The sequence below is a fragment of the Pleurodeles waltl genome, chromosome 12, assembly GCF_031143425.1.
Source record: "Pleurodeles waltl isolate 20211129_DDA chromosome 12, aPleWal1.hap1.20221129, whole genome shotgun sequence".
In the NCBI taxonomy this organism is placed as follows: Eukaryota; Metazoa; Chordata; class Amphibia; order Caudata; family Salamandridae; genus Pleurodeles; species Pleurodeles waltl.
The window spans coordinates 678,061,507-678,082,589 of record NC_090451.1 but is presented as its reverse complement, the minus strand read 5'-3'; the positions used below and the strand labels follow the sequence as shown (position 1 = coordinate 678,082,589).

The 21,083-nt window shown below is 44.9% G+C and overlaps 1 protein-coding gene across 1 annotated transcript in view; it reads right to left on the bottom strand.

Annotated features, from left to right (window-relative positions):
- LOC138267241 (extracellular calcium-sensing receptor-like) overlaps nucleotides 1–21,083 on the bottom strand; it is a 60,199-nt gene that overhangs the window by 26,235 nt on the left and 12,881 nt on the right. Inside the window, exons 2-3 of the mRNA XM_069216097.1 lie at nucleotides 10,228–10,396; nucleotides 7,617–7,908 (exon numbers count right to left, since the gene is read on the bottom strand). Coding sequence (XP_069072198.1) covers nucleotides 7,617–7,908; nucleotides 10,228–10,396 — 461 coding nt within the window. The remainder of the gene's footprint in view (nucleotides 1–7,616; nucleotides 7,909–10,227; nucleotides 10,397–21,083) is intronic.

Genomic DNA, 21,083 nt, shown 5'->3' with positions numbered 1-21,083 from the left:
TTCCTTAATCAGCATTAACATTTTAGTAAAATTAGGCAGAGGGTGTTTACTAACCCGTACTCTGGCATTTAGATCCCTGATATCCACACAAAACCTCTAACACCCATTGAACGTGCATGCCAAGACTACAGCCATTCTGATCCTTCAATTAATTATTATAATATTTTTAAAACATAACTTATATAATTCTTTGTGTAGTTCTGCTCTAGCCATCAGAATCACTCTCCTGGCCTTATGCGCCACTGGGGTCATGTTTTGCTTTAGTTGGATTTTTTGTTTGAATCTCTTTAGATTACCATAAATCTTGGTAAAAACCTTAGCAATCCTTAGTCCCTACTCTGAGTACTACACAGACCATATCCCCAAACATTCCATCTTCAGTAGAACTTTTTCAGGATTGTTGCGGTCTACAACTGCCTCCCAATTTCCCTGTTCAAACCAACTCTATAAAGACATTCCATGTTTTGCCATATGTACTGTGGCTGAAGTTTTCTTACTTCAAATATTATAGCAGTGTTAAATTCATCTGTGACTTACATGGATTTCCCCACCATAGGCGACACGCTTGTCAAAGTGAGGTTCTTAATATTTCCCAATCACTTACTCCTATTAAAGTAAAATGAGATCCAGCGTCAGCCATCACGTTCACCACTACTTCACACACAATTATCTGATAATAGGGTCTTTTGATCATACCCAAATCTATCTGTAAAACAGATTTTCCTTCTCTTTCCATTACATACAGGGCAGTCAAATGAAGACAAAGTACCACACCTTCATTGCTATATTCAGAAGGTCTTAATGACCACATGCACGATTTTGATTGGTCTTTTCTTTCTGAATTTGCAAACCTTTTAAAAATATCTCCGTCATTTGCAACAAATACAAACTTTGTGGCGGAGCATGAAGGAGAATTTCCCAGATGGTTACTGCTGAAAAAGTGATAACACACCTTTGCCTTATATCTTATCGGTGTCAATTTCTTTTTTTTCCTTGGTGGGAATATCCAGCATATGCATTGTAGAATGTTAATTGGCATGTCTGTCATATAAGGCTTCATATTTTCTATTCCAGCAGCTACTTCTATTGCTTTATTCAAAGTTAAATTAGGTGTTGCTAATCAAGATTCTTGAACTTTCTTGTTATTAGTCTGTTCCACAATTTGATCTTTTATCAACTCCTCTTCAAAGGTTTTACACTTGTTGGTAAACGCAAGGATTGTGAACATACCAACACAACTCTCCAACATTCCAAGCCTTCCTGTTCTAATACATCTAAACATTCTATTCCAGCATTTATAAACATGCAAAGACCCAATCACTACCTCACTGCCGGTCATTATAAACACTGGTCCTAAACTCTTCACCTACAAATCAAAGTCAAATTAATCTTTATTTGGCTGAGCAAAGCCTGAGCCATAAAATAAATAAATACATAAAAATACATAAATCTTTTAATCAAAATACATTAGGATAAAACTCATTAAAATATACAATAAAACCATAGCATTTATCAGACAGTATTTCACATGTCAGTGTCTAAAATGTGAACACACTACCCTGCAACCAGCTAAGAAACTTAAAATACCTAAAACCCATAATGCTTAACTTTTGCATATCATTATCCTTTAAACTGTGTTCCTACATAGCTGAACTGACTTTCTCCAAATATTTAACAAAGGAGTTACAAATTAAATGGGATGGAAGTTGTTTCACATACCCAAGAACTGGCAAACAATATGAAAAATGTAAACATTTCAACAAAGTTATATAAAAACTATACAACTCTAAACAAAAATAAGTGTAAAGAGCTTTGCTTTGAATGGGAGTTGCATGGACAAGAGAGAAGGACAGCTGACCAGTCATGGTTCAGGCGGAAGGACAAAAGAAAGTGTATAATGTTTAGGTAAAATCTAGTTAAAGGGAGCCTATGCTGTCGATTTGTGAGCAAAGTGATAGATGGCACTGCAGATCAGTAAAGAGGCATGATGGGTAACAGTCATCTGATCTTCTTCCGATGTTGGTGCTATATGAAATCAATAGGGCTTTAGAATTTTCTCAGTTAATTGTTGTTTTGCTTTCACTAATGACCGAGCTGACAAAAATCTCTGAAATGCACTTCTCAGTTCAGAGAAGACATTTATTATTACTTCACCATGAGGTTCCTAAAAGGAGATTAGTAGGTTGAAAGCACACGTTTAAAAATAGTCACAGCAATGAAAGGAAAATATATCAAAATGATACTCAACTGCAATGTACACAGCAAATATATGTGATCATGTTATATCATAATTGCAAAGCAAAGAATAAAGTCAAAATTAATCACGTAGGACCTGCCAAGCTCTTCATTTTTCTCATGCCATCAAATCGATGACCCTGTTCAACTGCGAGAAAGAGATATCCACCCTCACGGGACAGGTGTCAGGCATTAAACGTCTAATCCTGACCGAGGTCTTGGAAATTCCACCGCTGCTGAGCAGGGCCATCTTTTTATATCTAAAAGAACCGAAAGGGCTTTCTGAAGAAAACCCCTCCCATGAAAGAGAAATATTCAAACATGCAGGCTACTGTAGGTCAGAGTTGGAAGAAAAATGTTGAGAACCGGCCAAAATCTCATGGCATTCCTCCGAAGGCCGAAACGTTCCCTGCACTGAAAAAACATGTACATTCTTATCATGCTGACTGACTAACTGTTCGGTGATACGGTGATAATATGTCCTAGCTCTTCTCTTCGTTGCTCAACTACTTTTCAGTAACTGGATTGTATGACACTGCTTTCCAATGTCTTTTAGTACCCACGTATTTCAATGAATCATTAGTAAAACAAACTGCTTCCTATCCTCGGGGGACAAGAATTCAAATGGCACACTCCATTTCACTGGTGACTCTTTTACCTGTGGTACCTCCTGCACTCTCTCCTCATCCTGTTCAGGGGCTTGTGACATCTGTTCATGTAGGGCTGCAGTGCTTGCCGATCCTACTCGAGCCCTGTCTTGTATGTACCAGATCCAGTATATGATACTAGCCTCTTTTGTATGTCCTATACGGTGAGATTTAGGTGAACCCATCACCCACTGCATGATTGGTACTTCAGGTCTCAGAATTACATTATGACCTAGTGTTATTTGCTCATTATCCACTAGAACCCAATAACAAGCCAAAAGCTGTTTTTCAAAAGGAGTATAGCGCTCCCCAAAGTCAGGTAGTTTTCTAGTCCAAATTCCTAGGGGCACCCTTGTCCTCCCCTGTTTCTGCCACATACTCCAGTTTGCATATTGTCCCTGAACAGTTACATGTAACTCAATGTTTCCCGCTTGCACTGTACACAAGTCTAAAGCCTGTTGAATTATTTCATTTGCCAAATCAAAAGCACACAGCTGCTCTTCACTCCCTTCAAGCTCATGTATTTTCCTGGTTAGTTTGTACCAAAGTGTTAAGATTTTACTCAAATGAAGGCTATGCTGTTTCTAAAAATCAAACAATCTCATGAAACGCGGTGTATCTTGCTTAGTGCAAAGAGTCAGAAACTCCAAAATCTTTTGTTTTACCTGTAACAACATCTCTCTATGTTCTGGATTCCACTGAATTCCCAGAAACTGCACATTTTGCGACCGTACCTGTGTCTTGTCTGAATTAATTGTACACAACGTACTCTGCAAAAGTGGTCTGAATATACCAGTAACATCGCCAACTTCTTGCTCAGTGTAATCTTTTAAAGAATGCATTTCAACTCCTGCCAAAAACAGTGGGCTACTCAGCGCACGAACTACGCTCTGCTCATGCAACTAACACCACCTTTTTTAACCTCATCATTACTGGAATGTGAAAAGTCAGATTCTCTTATAACAGCTTGGTAGATTTCAGCTTTATCTTGCAATAATTTGTTCTGACTAACTTGCTCCTTTAAGTTCGTATTTTCATATTCTAACTGTTTACATCTCTCATGCATTTTTCTGTAAGCAGACAAAAGTATCCAAACCTTCCTGTCAAGAACAAAAGGGACATCATTTTGTTCAAAAAGCACCTTTCCTAAACATGAAAACACTTTTGTTTTATCCAAGCACCCATCCCAAAACTTAGAAAATCCTGATAAACAAGAAAACATATTTGCTATAACATCATAAGGCATTTTAATTTCACATGCATTCTCAAACATGGTTTGCGGTGCTTCCTTTAATTCTCTGAAAAAAACATATTTACACTTTTGAATCGTGCACTCTCAACCTCTCCAACCTCCCTTTTATCCTCCCGACTACGCCAAAATGTTTTGCTTTAACTAATGACCGAGCTGACAAAAATCTCTGGGATGCACTTCTCAGTTCAAAGAAGACATTTATTATTACTTCACCACGAGGTTCCTAAAAGGAGATTAGTAGGTCGAAAGCACACATTTAAAAATATTCACAGCAATGAAAGGAAAATATATCAAAATGATTCTCAACTGCTACGTACACAGCAAATATATCTGATTATATTATATCATAATTGCAAAGCAAAGAATAAGGTACAAATTCATCATCCATAGAAAACAATTGAAATGTTGATTTTACACAAAGTACCTGGTTTGCGTCAAAAATACAGCCGCACAGGCGAGCGTGCGTCAGAAAAGTCAGCAATGCGTCAATTCCTTACTTGCAAGTGAGGCCGTGCGTAGTTTCTTCTCCGGTCGGGACGGCGATGCCTTGTTTTTGGCGCTCACAAGAGAGCAATGCGTCGCTATCCAGGCCAGGCCAGGCCCCTCGGATCCGCGAAGGTTCATGTTGATTTTGACACCCAGTGACGATGTGGGAGAAGTCCGGACACACGTAAACGCTCTGCGGGGGTTTGCGTTGTTATCAGCAGTCGCAAGCGGGTGTTGCGTCATTTATCCAACCGCGATGTATCGATCACCCAGCCGCGATGCAGGTGGAGGGTCGATTTTTGCCACAAAGCGGATGGCATATCGTTTATCAGCCGCATTGCAGATTGTGCGTCAAACATTTCCCTGCACGGTGTTCTGTGTGTGGATTTGAGCCTTGGTTCTGTCAACTTCATCTCACAAGGGCCCAGGGACTGGATAGGGCACCACTTGGCATGGCAAGAGTCTCAGCAGAGAGTCCAGGTGCTGACAGAGGAAGTCGTTGATGGCCCTTAGACTTCAAAGCAAGAGGCAAGTTCAGTTCAAGCCCTTGGAGATTCTTTATAAGCAGGAATGCACAATAAAGTCCAGACTTTGACCCCTTTCACAGGCAGAAGCAGCAACTGCAGGATAGCCCAACAAAGCACAGTCACAGGCAGGGGGAACACTTCTCCTCAGCTCTTCAGCTCTTCTTGGCAGAGGTTCCTCTTGGTTCCAGAAGAGATCTTGAAGTAATAATAAAGTCTGGGGTTTTGGGTCCACTAGTTATACCGCTTTCTGCCTTTGAAGTAGGCAAACTTCAAAGGAAAGTCTCTGTTGTTGACAAGATCCTGCCTTGCCCAGGCCAGGCCCCAGACACACACCAGGGGGTTGGAGACCGCATTGTGTGAGGGCAGACACAGCCCGTTAAGTTGTAAGTGACCACTCCTCCCTCCACTCTAGCACAGATGGCTCACCTGGATATGCAGGCTACACCCCAGCTCCCTTTGTGTCACTGTCTAGAGGAGATTCACAAACAGCCCAACTGTCAGTCTGACCCAGACAGAGAATCCATAAATAGGCAGAGTCACAGAATGGTTTAAGTAAGGAAATGCCTACTTTCTAAAAGCGGCATTTTCAAACTATCAATCTCAAAATCAACTGCACTAACAGATGAATTTTAAATTGTGAATTCAGAAACCCCAAACTCCACATTTCTATCTGCTTTCAAAGATAATCTGCACTTTAATAATATTTAAAGGCAGCCCCGATGTTAACCTATGAGAGAGATAGGCTTTGCACAGCGAAAAACGAATTTGGTAGTATTTCACTGTTAGGACATGTAAAACACACCAGTACATGTCCCGCCTTTAACGTACACTGCACCCAGCCCATGGGGCTACCTAGGGCTTACCTTAGGGGTGCCTTTCATGTATAAAAAGGGAAGGTTTGGGCCTGGCAAGTGGGTACACTTGCCACGTCGAATTGGAAGTTTAAAACTGCACAAACAGACACTGCAGTGGCAGGTCTGAGCCATGTTTACAGAGCTACTCATGTGGGTGACACAACCAGTGCTTCAGACCCACTAGTAGTATTTGAGTTACAGGCCCTGGGCACCTCTAGTGCACTTAACTAGAGACTTACTAGTAAATCAAATATGCCAATCATGGAAAGTCAATTACACATACAATTTCATATAGAGAGCACTTGCATTTTAGCACTGGTCAGCAGTGGTAAAGTGCCCAGAGTAACCAAAACAGCAAAAACAGAGTCCAGCACACAGTCATTAACCTGGGAAACAGAGGCAAAAGTTAGGGGAGACCACGCCAAGGATGTCAGGTCTAACAGGTGCCTAGATCAGAGAAAGTATCATTAGTGTCAATTTTACAGCCATTTAGAAATGGGGACTAGAGTTCCAAAATCATGGTGACTGTCCTACTTCAATGTATGCTCCGAACAAGATTCTCCATGAAGGTCCCAAAATTATTGTGGAGGCACTGTAAATCAAATCCTGTCTTTGACAAAAGTAGAGCATTATCCACATAAAGCAGAAAGGGCAGAGGACATGGACCTACATGGACAAGGCCAGACCGTCCTGCAATATGTTTTTTGTCAATATTACTAATATATAATAAGAATGAGAAGGGAGTCATAACAAGGCCCTGCCTCACTCCTCTGTGATTCCCAAACTCTTCTGTACACTCCCCGTTTCTCTCTGCCCTTGCTGTTAACATATAACAACTGCTTTAAAAATCTAATAAGATCCTCCTCTATCCTCATTTTCTCCATATTAGCCTATAACTTGGAATAATTTATGCAGTCCAAGTGCAGCTAAGGTCCATAAACGCCAAGTACAGAGAGACCTGCAAATCATTGTTACCAGGCTCCTTATTCAAATTATTCCAATGGAAGCAAAACAAGACTACAACACCCAAAATGCCTTAAGCAGTCAAACAAAAGTCTTGAGCTGAAAACAGTGTGCGTAATGACCTGGGGGTGGTTGTCACTCTAAAGAATTTAGACCTACATGAAAAGGGTTGGCTGCTCCCAGGTTATATGATTTTCTTTTTATTGTATTTCCATTGCTAAACTGGTCCAAGCAGATCCTAGTTTATAAAATGTTTTGTGAACTTTCACTGGGAAATCACAATTTTATAAAGAGGTGATTGGTGAATCCAAGTGGGAATTATTTTGCACATTCTTCTTTTTGTCATGATTAATTTTTCTTTACCCTTCCCCAGCAGTTTTGTTCATGCTGCCCCATTTAGAGTTGAACACCTCTATTTCAAATCCTAAGTGTAAGTTCTGCTCCTATATATATGTATATATATATATATATATATATATATATATATATATATATATATATATATAGCCCCTAAGGCAACTACTTTCCAGGATGCAGGTTGTCCTGATGCAGGTCCTCCACATTAGAAGATGATGTCAAATCTTGGGTGCCTTTGCCCCTCCCAATGACCTCAATCCTACAGGAACTTCAGTAATCCTGATATGGTTCTTACCTGTGGGTATCGATATCGGCTCAGGATATGTGCCAGGATGATTGAACGTGTAGATACAGAATCTCCTATGATAGCAGCAAGAGGGCGGTTCGTCCAACATTGGTAGTTTGGAATTGGTTCTTCTTTCCCAGTCAACATCCAAAGGGATCCCTTGAGACCTCTCTGCAGTATCATGCAGGAGTCATGGATCCAGAAGCCAAGGGTAATGTTGGGCAAGAGGTCAGGGTTCTTGTTAATATCTTCAATGGCGAACACCATGGCCTGCAGCCATTGATAATTATCAGAAACAAACCTGAAAAATGCAGCAGACGGAGTGGTTAGATCAATTGTTCTGATAAAGCACCTCTAGTTTACTTATTAACATGGCATCCAGTTCAGGAACTACTGCTGTGAAAATGTGTTTATTCTTTTTAAGCCAGGAGTCTACTGCTATTATTATGACATATAAATATTTATTGTTGACTAATACAAATATTGATAATTTATCAAAATAAAAAATGAACATTTACAGTTCCACTAGTTGAACTTAAAAATACAAAAAATAGAATGAAACCCCAAAGAGCTGTACATATAAGTACAACAATACTTATACATTTATATATATGCTTGCTACATTGTTAAGCAATCATTGTTAGTCTGGTTTCCATATGTGAAGCCACAATCCTGCCTTTCAAAATTTGTCTTCTTTCCTCTACTCTAATCTATGCCCTGTCACCCACCATGCAAACCACTGCATGGGCCTATCCTTTTCTACTAATGTAGCTCCACCCTCACATGTACCGCCACTTCTTATTATTCCAGTTTTTAGCCTCCACAAATGAGGTTATTGTGTTTCACACATGACCTGGGTTTTGCCCGTGTTTATCCAACCAGCGTTTACACCCTCACAAGTTTTGTCCAGTTTTCACATAACTCCGAACGCATATGTTTTCTCAGTTTCTAATCTCCCCTTAGAATGTCTCCTAGGTGAAGTAATTCACAGAGAAAGTAACTCATTTGAGCAATACCAAACAGTGTCATCACGTGTCTTTTAATACCTCTTTTCCTTGTTCTCTGCTAATCAGTCGTGGCTCAGGGGGGTGGGGTGGGGGGAAATGGGGATGGGGTGGTGCAGGGGTGGTAGCGGGAGGGGGAAAATAATAATAATTTTTTTTTAAAAAGTAAAAAACTTACCTGAACGCCGCACACTGTCTTCCGCTGCTCCTCCATCTCTGCTGCCTTCTGCTGCAGGCAAAGGCTCCCAGCCTGCCTAACACCAATCCTGACGCTACTGAGAGGAGTGTTAGGATTGGCTGGGAGCACCCAGCCAGGGCACTCAGACAGACTGGGAACCTGGGCGGTCTCTCTCTGCACATGTGAGTTTGGCCGGCCCGAGATGGCCAGCCAAACACACACGTGATCTGAGGGGAGTGCTCTGTGCACTCCCCTCAAGTGCTCGTCACCCCTGTGGCCCCACCTCTTTTCAAGAAAAAGATAATAAAATCAGTTTATTATGTTTTTCTTGAAAAGGTTTTGCAGCTGCCGCTACTGGCGGGGGTGGTGGTGGGGGGGAAACGCTCCTCCGCCCTAATGGAGGAGCCGCCCATGCTGCTAATACATCATAGTTCTGACAGGTTGCACCTCGTCTTATTCATATGCTGGGGCCTGAACAACTCTGCACGATGTATGTTCGTTCACATTTGCTTGAATATACGTCATCTGAGTTTCCTACTATGTCCCCTCTGCATAGTCCTGTAGATGTTCTCATTAGTTATGGAATCAATCTATTGCCCTGACAATACAGTTACACATTGACATGCAGAGCGCGGAGGATTACAGCCACCACCGACCCCCAAATATTGTCGCTGGTAACACACCTCAGCTTACAATGCGTTGTCAGGACCTGAAGTACAGACCTGGCTTAAGAGAGCAGAGCTTAGATAACTTCAGCTCAGTAAACCTTATATTGTGTGGCTTTATATTACAATATTTCCCACCACTATATCACCTTTCTACTCTAGCTCCTCCACCTCATCACCAGCCGCTACATGTTTCAGGTGAGATTTATAAGTATCTTACCATTAACCTATATTTTACCATCTTTTTGAATTGTCCAATATATTTTTCCTGATTGTAATTGTAATTTTTTTGTTGTTGTGTATTTTAATTTTAGTAAGTATTGTAATTTACTTAACTTCTATATAAATATATGCAAACAATGTGTACTAATTTAAATTAATTTTCTTATGGTATTCAAAATATTTGAATTAACGTAAGTCTTATGTATGGCCCTGACTCCCAAAATTAATATTATTAACCCAAATCCCAACATAAAAATTACCTAAGCTTATGTAATTGTCAGGGGATGCAGTGCTCAGGCGATGTATTGATAAGGCGATATAATGGAGGCAATGCAGGGGAATCAGTGGCACGTCTGAAACAGAATAAATGTGTTTTATTTTTCTCCGACACATTGCGTGTTAGGCTGAGAAAATTCCACTGATTTCTTTACTTGACTCCACAAATCATAGAAACCTGCAGTTCCACCGACCTTTAAATCAGATTCTAGGGTGACATTTGCAGGGCTAATACAAATATTGAGGTTGTGAGTGGCGACCACCCAATAACTTACATCTGGCACGCGGTTTGCGCAGCTGGCTCTCTGAAGGTGATGTCCTGGTAGACCCTGGAGTCATGGATCGGGAAGGTGGCACCAATGATGATATCGCCATCTCTTGAGAATCCATTCATTTTGTCTTTTTGGAGGTGGCAGCTGGGCAGCGAGAGCCGGCTGGCAGACACTGGCATCAGATACGAAATCATTAGATAAACGACAGATCTCTGGCAGAGGACGAACCCGAGGAAACTTCTGAACGACATGCTTTTCACTTCGGGTAAAGCGGTCTGATTGGTGTCTCTATTGTCTGGGACACTGGGAATGCTTCAACGCCTCCGCCATTATATTGATTTTTTTGTGGAGTTCGGGACACATAAACAGGATTTCACCTCAACATGCAAGAGGTTGCTGAGTTGCTGGGGCAAGCAAAGCATATGTGAATTATTTAGACAATGATGCATATATACAACGCATAAATTACAATTTTGCACAACTTGTGCTATTGCTCTACACGTGGTGTCATGCGTGTCCTTTTTTCAACCCTAAAGATGAGAGGCTGGAACCAGCACTCTCCCAAAAATGGCACTGGTATTTTCAGCTTATTGGACTGGAGTCAATACTGATCCTTGCACATGAACTGTGACAACCCCAAAGTTTAATAGCCACAGAGGTCAGCCTAGCAGAATCTTGAGGCAACAGAGCAGAATCACTAGTCTACTGTGGCTCTCATTGTTATGGGTTTGAATTTTGGATGCTGCAAATACTGGACTCACTCCAAAAACGTGATGACTTTGGAATAGAGGGGGAGAATTGAAAGGGCGCCAAAGAAGACTTCTTAAGGTTACGGGTATATATCGCTGATTTAAAATATAGAGTTTGGAATCAGTATGGAATGATGTAAACTATACCCAGGGCGTTTACAAAGATAGACAGAATACTTTAGAAGGAAAGCTTCTTTAAGACTCTTGTGTAACAGCTGATTTACTAACCGTGGCATGGGTTTACACATCTCATTTAGGGTTTTTTCCCGTACAGATTCCAGGATTTTGTAAGTATTATATTTTGTCGGGTGACAAGATGAGCAGTCACATAACATAAACCATGCAGTGTAGTTTTCATCATCTGCAGAATGACTAGTGAGAAAACAACATTGTGCTGACCGTCTCCAGTTAGATAAATGCCCCCTCTTTACCTGGGTGAAGTTGTTAACTGTGTGTCTTCAGATGACACACAGTGAATTAGCAGAATCAATGCCCCACACGAAATTTGTCCTTTCTCACACAGAAGGCTCTTAAATCTATTTTTGCGGTGCCCATGGAGGCAGAGCACTCCTTTCTTCTCTGTCAATCAATCTGTCGGGCCACCACTCTCTTCGAAGTGTCCGTGAAGGCAGAGCATCCCTTTCCTCTCCACCAGTGAGTCTGCAGGGGGAGACAACTTTCTTCTGAGTGTTTGTGGATGTAGGGTGCAGAATCAACTAGTCTGCTTCTTCTCTGGGTATGAGGTGCCAGCCACACTCTGTTTGTGGATACACAATACCCCTTCTGCTTCTTCTGTGTATTTTAGGAGCCAAGCTTTCTCTTTGAAGAGTTTCTGGATTCCAGTTTCACCTGTCTGCTCCTTCAGTTGATCTGTGGGGCCAGCCACTCTCCTCTCGGTATCAACACGGCGCCTCCGTCTGCATATTCACTGGATCTGTGAGGTGTGACTCTCTCTTCTTAGTATCTGTGGATGAAAGGTCACGTATCTCCTCCTCCAGAGGATCCGTGGGGCTAGCTGGCACTCTCTTTAGAGTGTTTGTGGATGCAAGGTACCCCTGCCCGCTCTTTCAGTGGATCTGTGGGCACTACCTCTGTTCTCATATGGGGGTCTTTGTAAGCAGGCACCTTTCTTGTTCTTTCTGTGGATCTGTGGTGCAGGATGCTCTCTTATGGTTGGCTGTGGATGCACAGCCACATATCTTCGTCTTCAGTTGACCTGTGGGACCCTACACCACTCTCTTTAGAGTGTCTCTGGATGCAGGGCACCCATGTCCGGTTTTACAGTGAATCTGTGGGGACGGGCACTCTCCTATAAATGTCTGTGGATGCACAGCACAGGTGCTTAGTCATTCAGTAGACATGAGGGGCCAGGAAAATTTGTATGAGTTTCTGCGGATGAAGAGCACTCCTCCTTGCTCTTTCAGCTGATCTGAGGGGGTCAGGCAGCTACCTATGAGTGTCTGTGTAGTGTCTGAGAATGCAGGGTACCACTCTTTACTCTGTAAGTGGACCTGAGAGGACACGCACACTCTTAAAAGGCTGTGTGTATGTGGATGCAGGGGGGCCTCATTGATTCTTCAGTGGATCTGAGTGGAGGCGCTCTCACAGGGGTGCCTCTAGATGCAGGGTCTGCCTCCCTGCCCCTGCAGCTAGTATCACTACCAACTGTACTCACTTGGGTGAAAAGAGTAGTGAGTGCACAGGCTCTTTTATGAGCGCTTGAATCCCAGTAGAGATTGAGGCTGGCACCAGAAATGAGAAATCAATTATCCAGCTCTCGCAGAACGTTGTAATTAGCCTCTCCGAATGCACTGCCCCTGGAGGGTTTAGACTCTGCCCATAGCACTTAGAGATAATCTTATGCACGTGAAATTGGTGTCGTTTTAAAATGTGCCTGTGCTGAAGAGAATCGAATTTGAGCTATATATCCATTCTATGGGACTACAGTTAAAAACCTGTGACTCTCACTTTAGGAGCTTTTACTAGTGATGGACATTCTGATTTTTTGGCTAAATGGAATGAATTAAGGCTATATGTATTAACATGAGCAAGTGGACCTTCCTACTTTGCTACATTCACGTGTACATAACACAGGATACTGTATGATTCTGGCAGAGAGAGATCATGATTCACACTGGCAACACTCAAGTGGTCAAAGCCTCCCATTTTAGATTTATGGTTTAACAAACGGACCTGTTACTACCAATATACAAACAGTGATGTTAGAAGGGCCATCCGGCAAGTAGGAATTACTGGGCCCAACCATGGTGCTTGAGGCCTTTTACTTCTGATGTACTGCAGCCTGGACTAGTATGTATCCTGAGCAACTGGGCCACGTACCCCTTCAGTACTTGACTCTCAGTGGTAGCCCACGTTGAGCAGACTAAGGCTTCACGGAGGTGGGGGCAGATACTGCGGATGAACACAGGCTCACAACTCAAAATACATTCAATAGCAGCGATAAATGATTGGTCAAGCAAACACTTCCTTTTACAACAAAAGTAGTATTTATATATGAATACAATCTTCCATATATTATGCCATCCACAGGCAATCATACACCTACCACCTGCATACAATACACACTCACTGAACAGCACTACATACTAACTTGATGTAGACCAAGAGTACGTTAAGCTCACAGCAGCAGATCCTTACATGAGTGAACCCGTAGGCTTTACTCCAGTGACACAGTGTAAAAAGGCATTTCCACTTCTACTGATCACTGGACAATATACCACTACCACTGCATTTGTGCTGATTAACTCATGGCAAATGCAGCAGCTTTCCACCACTATGAGAGTAGCTCTTAGGGCACCCTTCACGGTCTAACAAGACTGCAATCTATGAGACAGAACTAGGTCATGGCACACATGCATAACCCATGTTTGCCTGTGACAACAAAAATCAGCACCAGGTATCTAGATCTAAAAGCAGCTATTAAAACTGTCCCATTTAGCCGCGATTTAGTGAAACAGGCTAGGGGTTGATACAAGTTAGCCCTTGAGGACAGAAAGAATGAAGTAAGATCTAGAGCATGGGAAGATCTTTTGGCAGCTACGGACTTGAGGGACCCTGCACAGTTTTGGAAGGTGGTCAATCATCCCTATTTCTCAGAACATGATAATAAGGAGGACGACTGCCTGATACCTGAGGGGGTCTGGGTGAAACATTTTACAACAGTATTTCAGTCCGTAAACGACCCTAATCATGGAAAGGATGAATGTGGCTCTCCGGTATTGGTTACCCCAAAACCGAATATGAGTGGGCTTTCATTTGAGATACATGAGGTAATTACAGTCATTAAAAGAATGAAATCAGGGAAAGCCCCCGGCCCAGATGGGGTTCCAGTGGATTTATTTAAATCCTTACCTGATTTGTGGGGCCCGTTAATTACAAATGTTTTGAATAGCGCCATTAAAAGTTCCATTCCTCCCTCATGGCTAACGGCAATAATTGTCCCGATTTTTAAAAAGGGTAATAGGCTTGACCCCACCTTCTGTAGATCAATTTCTCTCATTGACTCTACGGCAAAGATCCTGGGGAGTGTTATTTTGAATCGGTTTAAGGATTGGGTGACAAGGACAAAAATCCTGTCCCCAATTCAATGTGGCTTTAGGCCTGGACTAGGCACAGTGGACCAGGCCTTAAATTTGCACCTCATTCTTAGCAAATATGTAATTGCCAGGAGAGAATCTATTTACTTAGCTTTTATTGACCTATCTTGTGCGTTCGATCTGGTGAATAGAGAGAAATTGTGGTTACTAATGGACGCTATGGGGGTTGATCAGGATTTGTTGGAACTGATTAAACGATTATACACTGATCTTACTATTTTAGTGCAGTTTGGTCAGCATGGTGAAAGGTCCCATCCCCTCCCATTTAAACGGGGTGTTAGACAAGGTTGTACTTTGGCGCCCTTTTTATTTCTGTTATACATTAATGGTCTTTATAGTTTTTTAGTAAAAAATGGCAAGGATTTTCCTAGGATGGGTCTTAGACAACTTCCGATTTTACTGTATGCTGATGATGCCGTCTTAATTGCTCGCACAGCAAACGGCTTACAGAATCTCTTGGATCTTTTTTTAACTTTTACGCAAGAGCTTGATTTGAAAGTTAATTTTAAAAAGTCACATGTTATGATCTGTGGACCCAGAAATACGCGAACAAAACGTTTTAATATGGTGGGAAATATTTTAACAAAGGTGAAAGATTTTTGTTATTTAGGATTGCACTTAAGTTCTTCTTTGTCATGGAACCCTCATCTTAACTTAAAGGCTCAACAAATGGAGAGAAATATGGAAGCGATTTTTCGTTTTGCCCGTAAATTAGGACACAGACCGGTCCACCAGATTATTATGCTCTATAAATCTAAATGTGTTTCAGCAGCAACCTATGGGGGGCCTTTGAAGATATACGAGCTCAACCGTACATTTCTCCATCGGCTGCTTCTGGTACCTAAGAATGTAGCGAACATTATATGCCATGAGGAGTTGGGAATTCGTTACATTAAGGATTTGACTGATATTGCCCCACTCTTATTATGGATAAATGTATGGTTAAATCCTGCAGCTAGTTTAGTTCAAGATTGTTTAAAAGATTATATCCAACTAGCCAACCATAATAAAATTCCATGGCTTACTTTCGTACATAATTCTTTTCGGAAATTGGATCTGGAGATTATGGGGGTCATTACAACATTGGTGGTAAAAGCCGCTTACAGCTCGGAATCTGCCAAAATTTAGACACCCACACCAAAGGTCAGTGATAAACTGGCGAAAACAAAACCTCCACCGTCACTCCAACAGAAATATTCCAACACTATCACGACACACGAATCCACGCGGCGGTCTTTCAACCGCGGTATTCCATTGGCGTACACACCACCGCGCCCAAAATACACACACATTTACAAAACACTATCACATTGGACAATTCAAAATACACACACCTGATACACATACACACACCACTCCCACACACCCATTACAATATAAAACACACACCCACATCACCCACAAACCCCTACAACAAAATTACTGAGAGAAGGCCAGAGAGAGACACTACAAACAACTACCAAGCATCCACAGGCACAAAGTACCATCACCCACATTACTTCCACGCACCTCACACAACACACCACTAAATATCACCCCACTTATCACTACACACACCACCCCACACATCACCTACACCACCCCATGGCACGGCAAAGACACCCCAGGTTCTCGGAGGAGGAGCTCAGGGTCATGGTGGAGGAAATCATTTGGGTAGAGCCACAGCTATTCGGATCACAGGTGCAGCACACCTCCATAGCTAGGAAGATGGAGCTATGGCGAAGAATAGTGGACAGGGTTAACGCAGTGGGACAGCACCCAATAAATAGGGATGACATCAGGAAGAGGTGGAACGACCTACGGGGGAAGGTGCGTTCTGTGGTCTCAAGACACCACCTTGCGGTACAGCGGACTGGCGACGGACCCCCACCTCTTCCCCCACAACTAACAACATGGAAGGAGCAAGTCTTGGCTATTCTGCACCCTGAGGGCCTCACAGGAGTAGATGGAGGAATGGACTCTGGTAAGTCAAATCTTTCACTACTTCATCCCCCACCCTACCTGCATGCCATCACATACCCCCACCCTCACCCCATCACTCCAACTCCTCACAAATGTCCCAACATCGCAAACCACACATCCTAACACCAAGCCCTGCATGCAACAACAAAGCATGGACACCCATCACCAAAGCATGGCCACTGCACATACCCATACACCCCCCTAAACCACCATCACACAAGGACCCACACAGGAATGCAAGCACTGGGGTACACGGTCACCCACCCATTGCACACCATGGCACACACAGATGTAATAAACATCCTTTTATACCCCTGCAGGACCCCTACCCAACGTCACCAGACAGGAGGGTCCACACATGTCCAAACCACCAACAGAAGAGGCCCACAATGATGACAGCAGCTCTGTCCAACTGGATCTAGATGACCAGCCCGGCCCATCGGGTACCTCTGGACAGTCGGTTCCCCTGACATAGTCACAGGCCACCACAGACCTTCCCCCCTCTGGAAACTCCAGCACGGCACCCACCCAGCGGGCCCATACCTCTGTCCCCAGGACACGTCAAGCAACAGTGTGTCCACCACTACAGGGAACCCAGGCTAACCCACCACCCCAACAACAACAGGGACCTGGGGGCAGTGGCAGTGTGCACACGGTCCAGGGGACGGAGGCCCAGGAACACAGGGGAACTGGGAGGGCTGCTGTGCGACAGGGGGAGGACAGGCCCAGGGAACCCACTCTCCACGAGGCCCTCTCCAACATCATGGGAGCCTACCATCATTCCCAGGAGATTATGGCAACGGTACTGGCCAAGTTTCAGGAGACCCAGCGCCTGCAGGAGGAACAGTATTTGGGCTTCAGGGAGGAACTCAGATCCATCAATTCCACCCTGGGCACCATCGTAGGGGTGCTGAAGGAAGTCCTCAACACCAGGAGGGACACTGTCGCACTACAAGGGGCCCCTGACACTAGCCTGGACGATGAACTGCCCACCACCTCCGCCGGCGCTAGTGGACAGGAGGCACCGCCACAGGACCACCACACCAGCACCCCACCCCCTGCAGAGGGAGAACCAACCCGCAAATGGTCCCTGAGATCCAGGACAAAGACAGAGAACAATGTCAAGACCCCCGCCAAGAAATGAGACCACCCTGATTGTCATCCTTCTGTCCCACTTTGTCACCCTGTCCATCCTCAAACTGCCCCAGCTCCACTTCCTATGCCCATTTGGGCAATGCACCTGTGAGACTAATAGACTGGACTCTGCCATGGACATTCCTCCACCATCACCCCTCACCATTTTACAACCCCCTCCAATATTGAGCACTTAAATAAACACCCTTAAAGCACAAAACAATCTGGAGTCTGTCTATGATTTCAAAATAGTGTATTAGCAATTACAGTGACAAAATGCTCTTTCGAATGTAATGTCAACATACCTATGTCACACAACTCTAGTCCGTGATGAAACAAAGCAGATGTCACACAGTGGGACCCACATCTGTGAAATCGAAAGGGAAAGTGACAACTCAGTGACCATACACAGGGTGAAAACGACAGACAGTAGAGAGGTAGTAGTGTTAAAGTACATGTAGTAGGCAGGTTGGTATTCTTACCTGTGTCTCACTGGAAGTATTGCAGGATAACCGAGTTCCTGTCGTCGATGTCCTCTTCTTCTGCTTCCTCGTCTTCACTGTCCACAGGCTCCACAGCTGCCACAACACCGCCATATGGACCATACTCCTGCAGAAAAGGCACCTGTCGTCACAAAGCTAAGTTGTGAAGCATACAGCAGGCCACAATGATCTGGCACACCTTCTTTGGTGAGTAGAATAGGGATCCACCAGTCATATGGAGGCACCTGAACCTGGCCTTCAGGAGGCCAAAGGTCCGCGCTATAATCCTCCTAGTTCGCCCATGGGCCTCATTGTAGCGTTAATCTGCCCTTGTCCTGGGATTCCTCACTGGGGTCAGTAGCCATGACAGGTTGGGGTAAACAGAGTCACCTGCAAATGGCGAGGGCAACTGTTAGACACACACTAACCTGTAGGGATATCCCCAGAGCCAGACAACCATTCCCACTGACTTGCTTCCAGGTGCTCACCTAATAGCCACACCCGATGCCTCTGGAGTTGCCTCATCACATAAGGGATGCTGCTATACCGCAGGATGTAAGCGTCATGCACTGAGCCAGGGAATTTGGCATTCACATGGGAGATGTACTGGTCTGCCAAACACACCATCTGCACATTCATGGAATGATAACTCTTCCAGTTTCTGTACACCTGTTCACTCCTGCGGGGGGTACCAAAGCCACATGTGTCCCATCAGTGGCACCTATGATGTTGGGGATATGTCCCAGGGCATAGACGTCACCTTTCACTGTAGGCAAATCATCCACCTGAGGGAAAACGATGTAGCTCCGCATGTGTTTCAGCAGGGCAGACAACACTATGGACAACATGTTGGAAAACATGGGCTGGGACATCCCTGATGCTATGGCCACTGTTGTTTGAAATGACCCACTTGCAAGGAAATGGAGTACTGACAGCACCTGCACTAGAGGAGGGATTCCTGTGGGATGGCAGAGAGCTGACATCAGGTCTGGCTCCAGCTGGGCACACAGTTCCAGGATTGTGGCACGATCAAGCCTGTAGGTGATGATCACATGTCTTTCCTCCATTGTCGACAGGTCCACCAGCGGTCTGTACACCGGAGGATGCCGCCATCTCCTCACATATCCCAGCAGACGGTGTCTATGAAGGACAACAGCGAGCACAGAGTCAGCCAACTCAGAGGTACGTACACACAGCTTTCACAGAACACGAATCATAAACCAAAATTTGACCTGTATGAGTGTTGAGGCAAGGCCTAGGTATGTGTGACGCAGTTCAAAATTAAGCCATGTGGGCCCCTGAAATGGCGGATGCCTGACCTGTACAGTGGGACAATGGAATGTGAGGTAACTGCGCTGGCGTTGTACACCGTTGCGGTAGGCGGTCAAAGACCGCGGTGCAATTCTGCATTGGTTAACATTGGACCCTATGGGTCTGAGGACCCAATGACGATGTACACCGGCGGTGACGGTACGCACCGCCGGGGACGTGACCGCCATATTCTATCTGTTCAATCACTCGATACCTGATCTTCAACAGGAGAGGACCTACACTGCAAGTGCTGCTGTGACCTCGGTCTGGAAGAGACAATTGCTCGTGCGTCTGGGTAAAGGGCCCCTTCCTTCACATCGGAGGAGTTGGAGAAACTCGTGGATGGGGTCCTCCCCAAGTACACGCTACTCTACGGTCCTCCAGACAAATAGGTAAGTACACTGGGAGCATGCTGTATGGGCTATGCCTGTGTGGAGTGGGGTGGATAAAAGATAGGGGGGGGAGATTCAGGCATGCATGAAACCACGGTGAGTGCATGTGCCACATGGCAAGGGTAGGGAAGGGGGCCAATGACTGTGACGGTGCGGACGGTTATATCTTCTCCTTTTCCCGTGTACTATTCCTGTAGGTCAGCGCCCACGAGAAGAAGGATATTTGGCATGCCATCGCCAAGGAAGTCCGGACCCTGGGGGTCTATCACAGACGGAGCACCCACTGCCGTAAGAGATGGGAGGACATTCACCGCTGGAGCAAGAAGACGGCAGAGGCCCAGCTGGGGATGGCCCCCCAACGTGGGAGGGGTGCCTGTCGCACCATGACCCCCCTGATGTTCAGGATCCTGGCGGTGGCGTACCTGGAGTTGGATGGGCGCTTGAGGGCATCACAGCAGCCACAAGGGGGTGAGTACACTCTCAGTCTGCTGATTTTGCGCGCAGTGGAGATGTCTGGGTGGGGGAGGTGGGCTGTGGGTTTTCCTAGGCCAGGGCGAGTGTGCTAGTTAGGGCCCCTTTGTTCTGGCAGACCCTGTGGCACCCCACCCCAGCTGTGTACAGTGCCAAGTACACCTAGCCAGGCTCCTGTGACATCCATGTGTGCAAATGTCGACCACAGCCTTGTAGGCCATGTCCCAGGGATTGAACAGTGGACCCCAAGTGCGCGGCGTAGTGCAGGGGGCTTCTGTGTCTGTCGTGTCCGCCAAATGTAGCGGTAATGCATGCGCTCAACATGTCTTTCTTCTGTCGTTCCCCCCCCCCCCTTTTTGTGGTCTCCCTGTTCTTGTGTGCATTAGCATCATCAGGCGGAGGAGCAGTGGCACCAGAGCAGAAGGGAGCTGCATCCCACATGGCCCTGGAGGGTGAGACTACGGACTCTGAATTCACCAGTGGGACAGAGGGCGAGGGGAGCTCCACGGCGGGGACAGGAGCTGAGACCAGTGATACAGACTCGTCCTCTGATGGGAGCTCCCTTGTGGTGGCGGCAACATCTGTGCCCCCTGCATCTACAGGTACAGCCGCCACCCCCCCCTACCAGCACCGCCCTCCCAGCAGCCCCTCAGCCTTTGCCCCGTGCCCGCTCACCCAGGAGGTTGGGCATCACCTTCGCCCCAGGCACCTCAGGCCCTGCCCCAGTCACCCCTGCTGCCC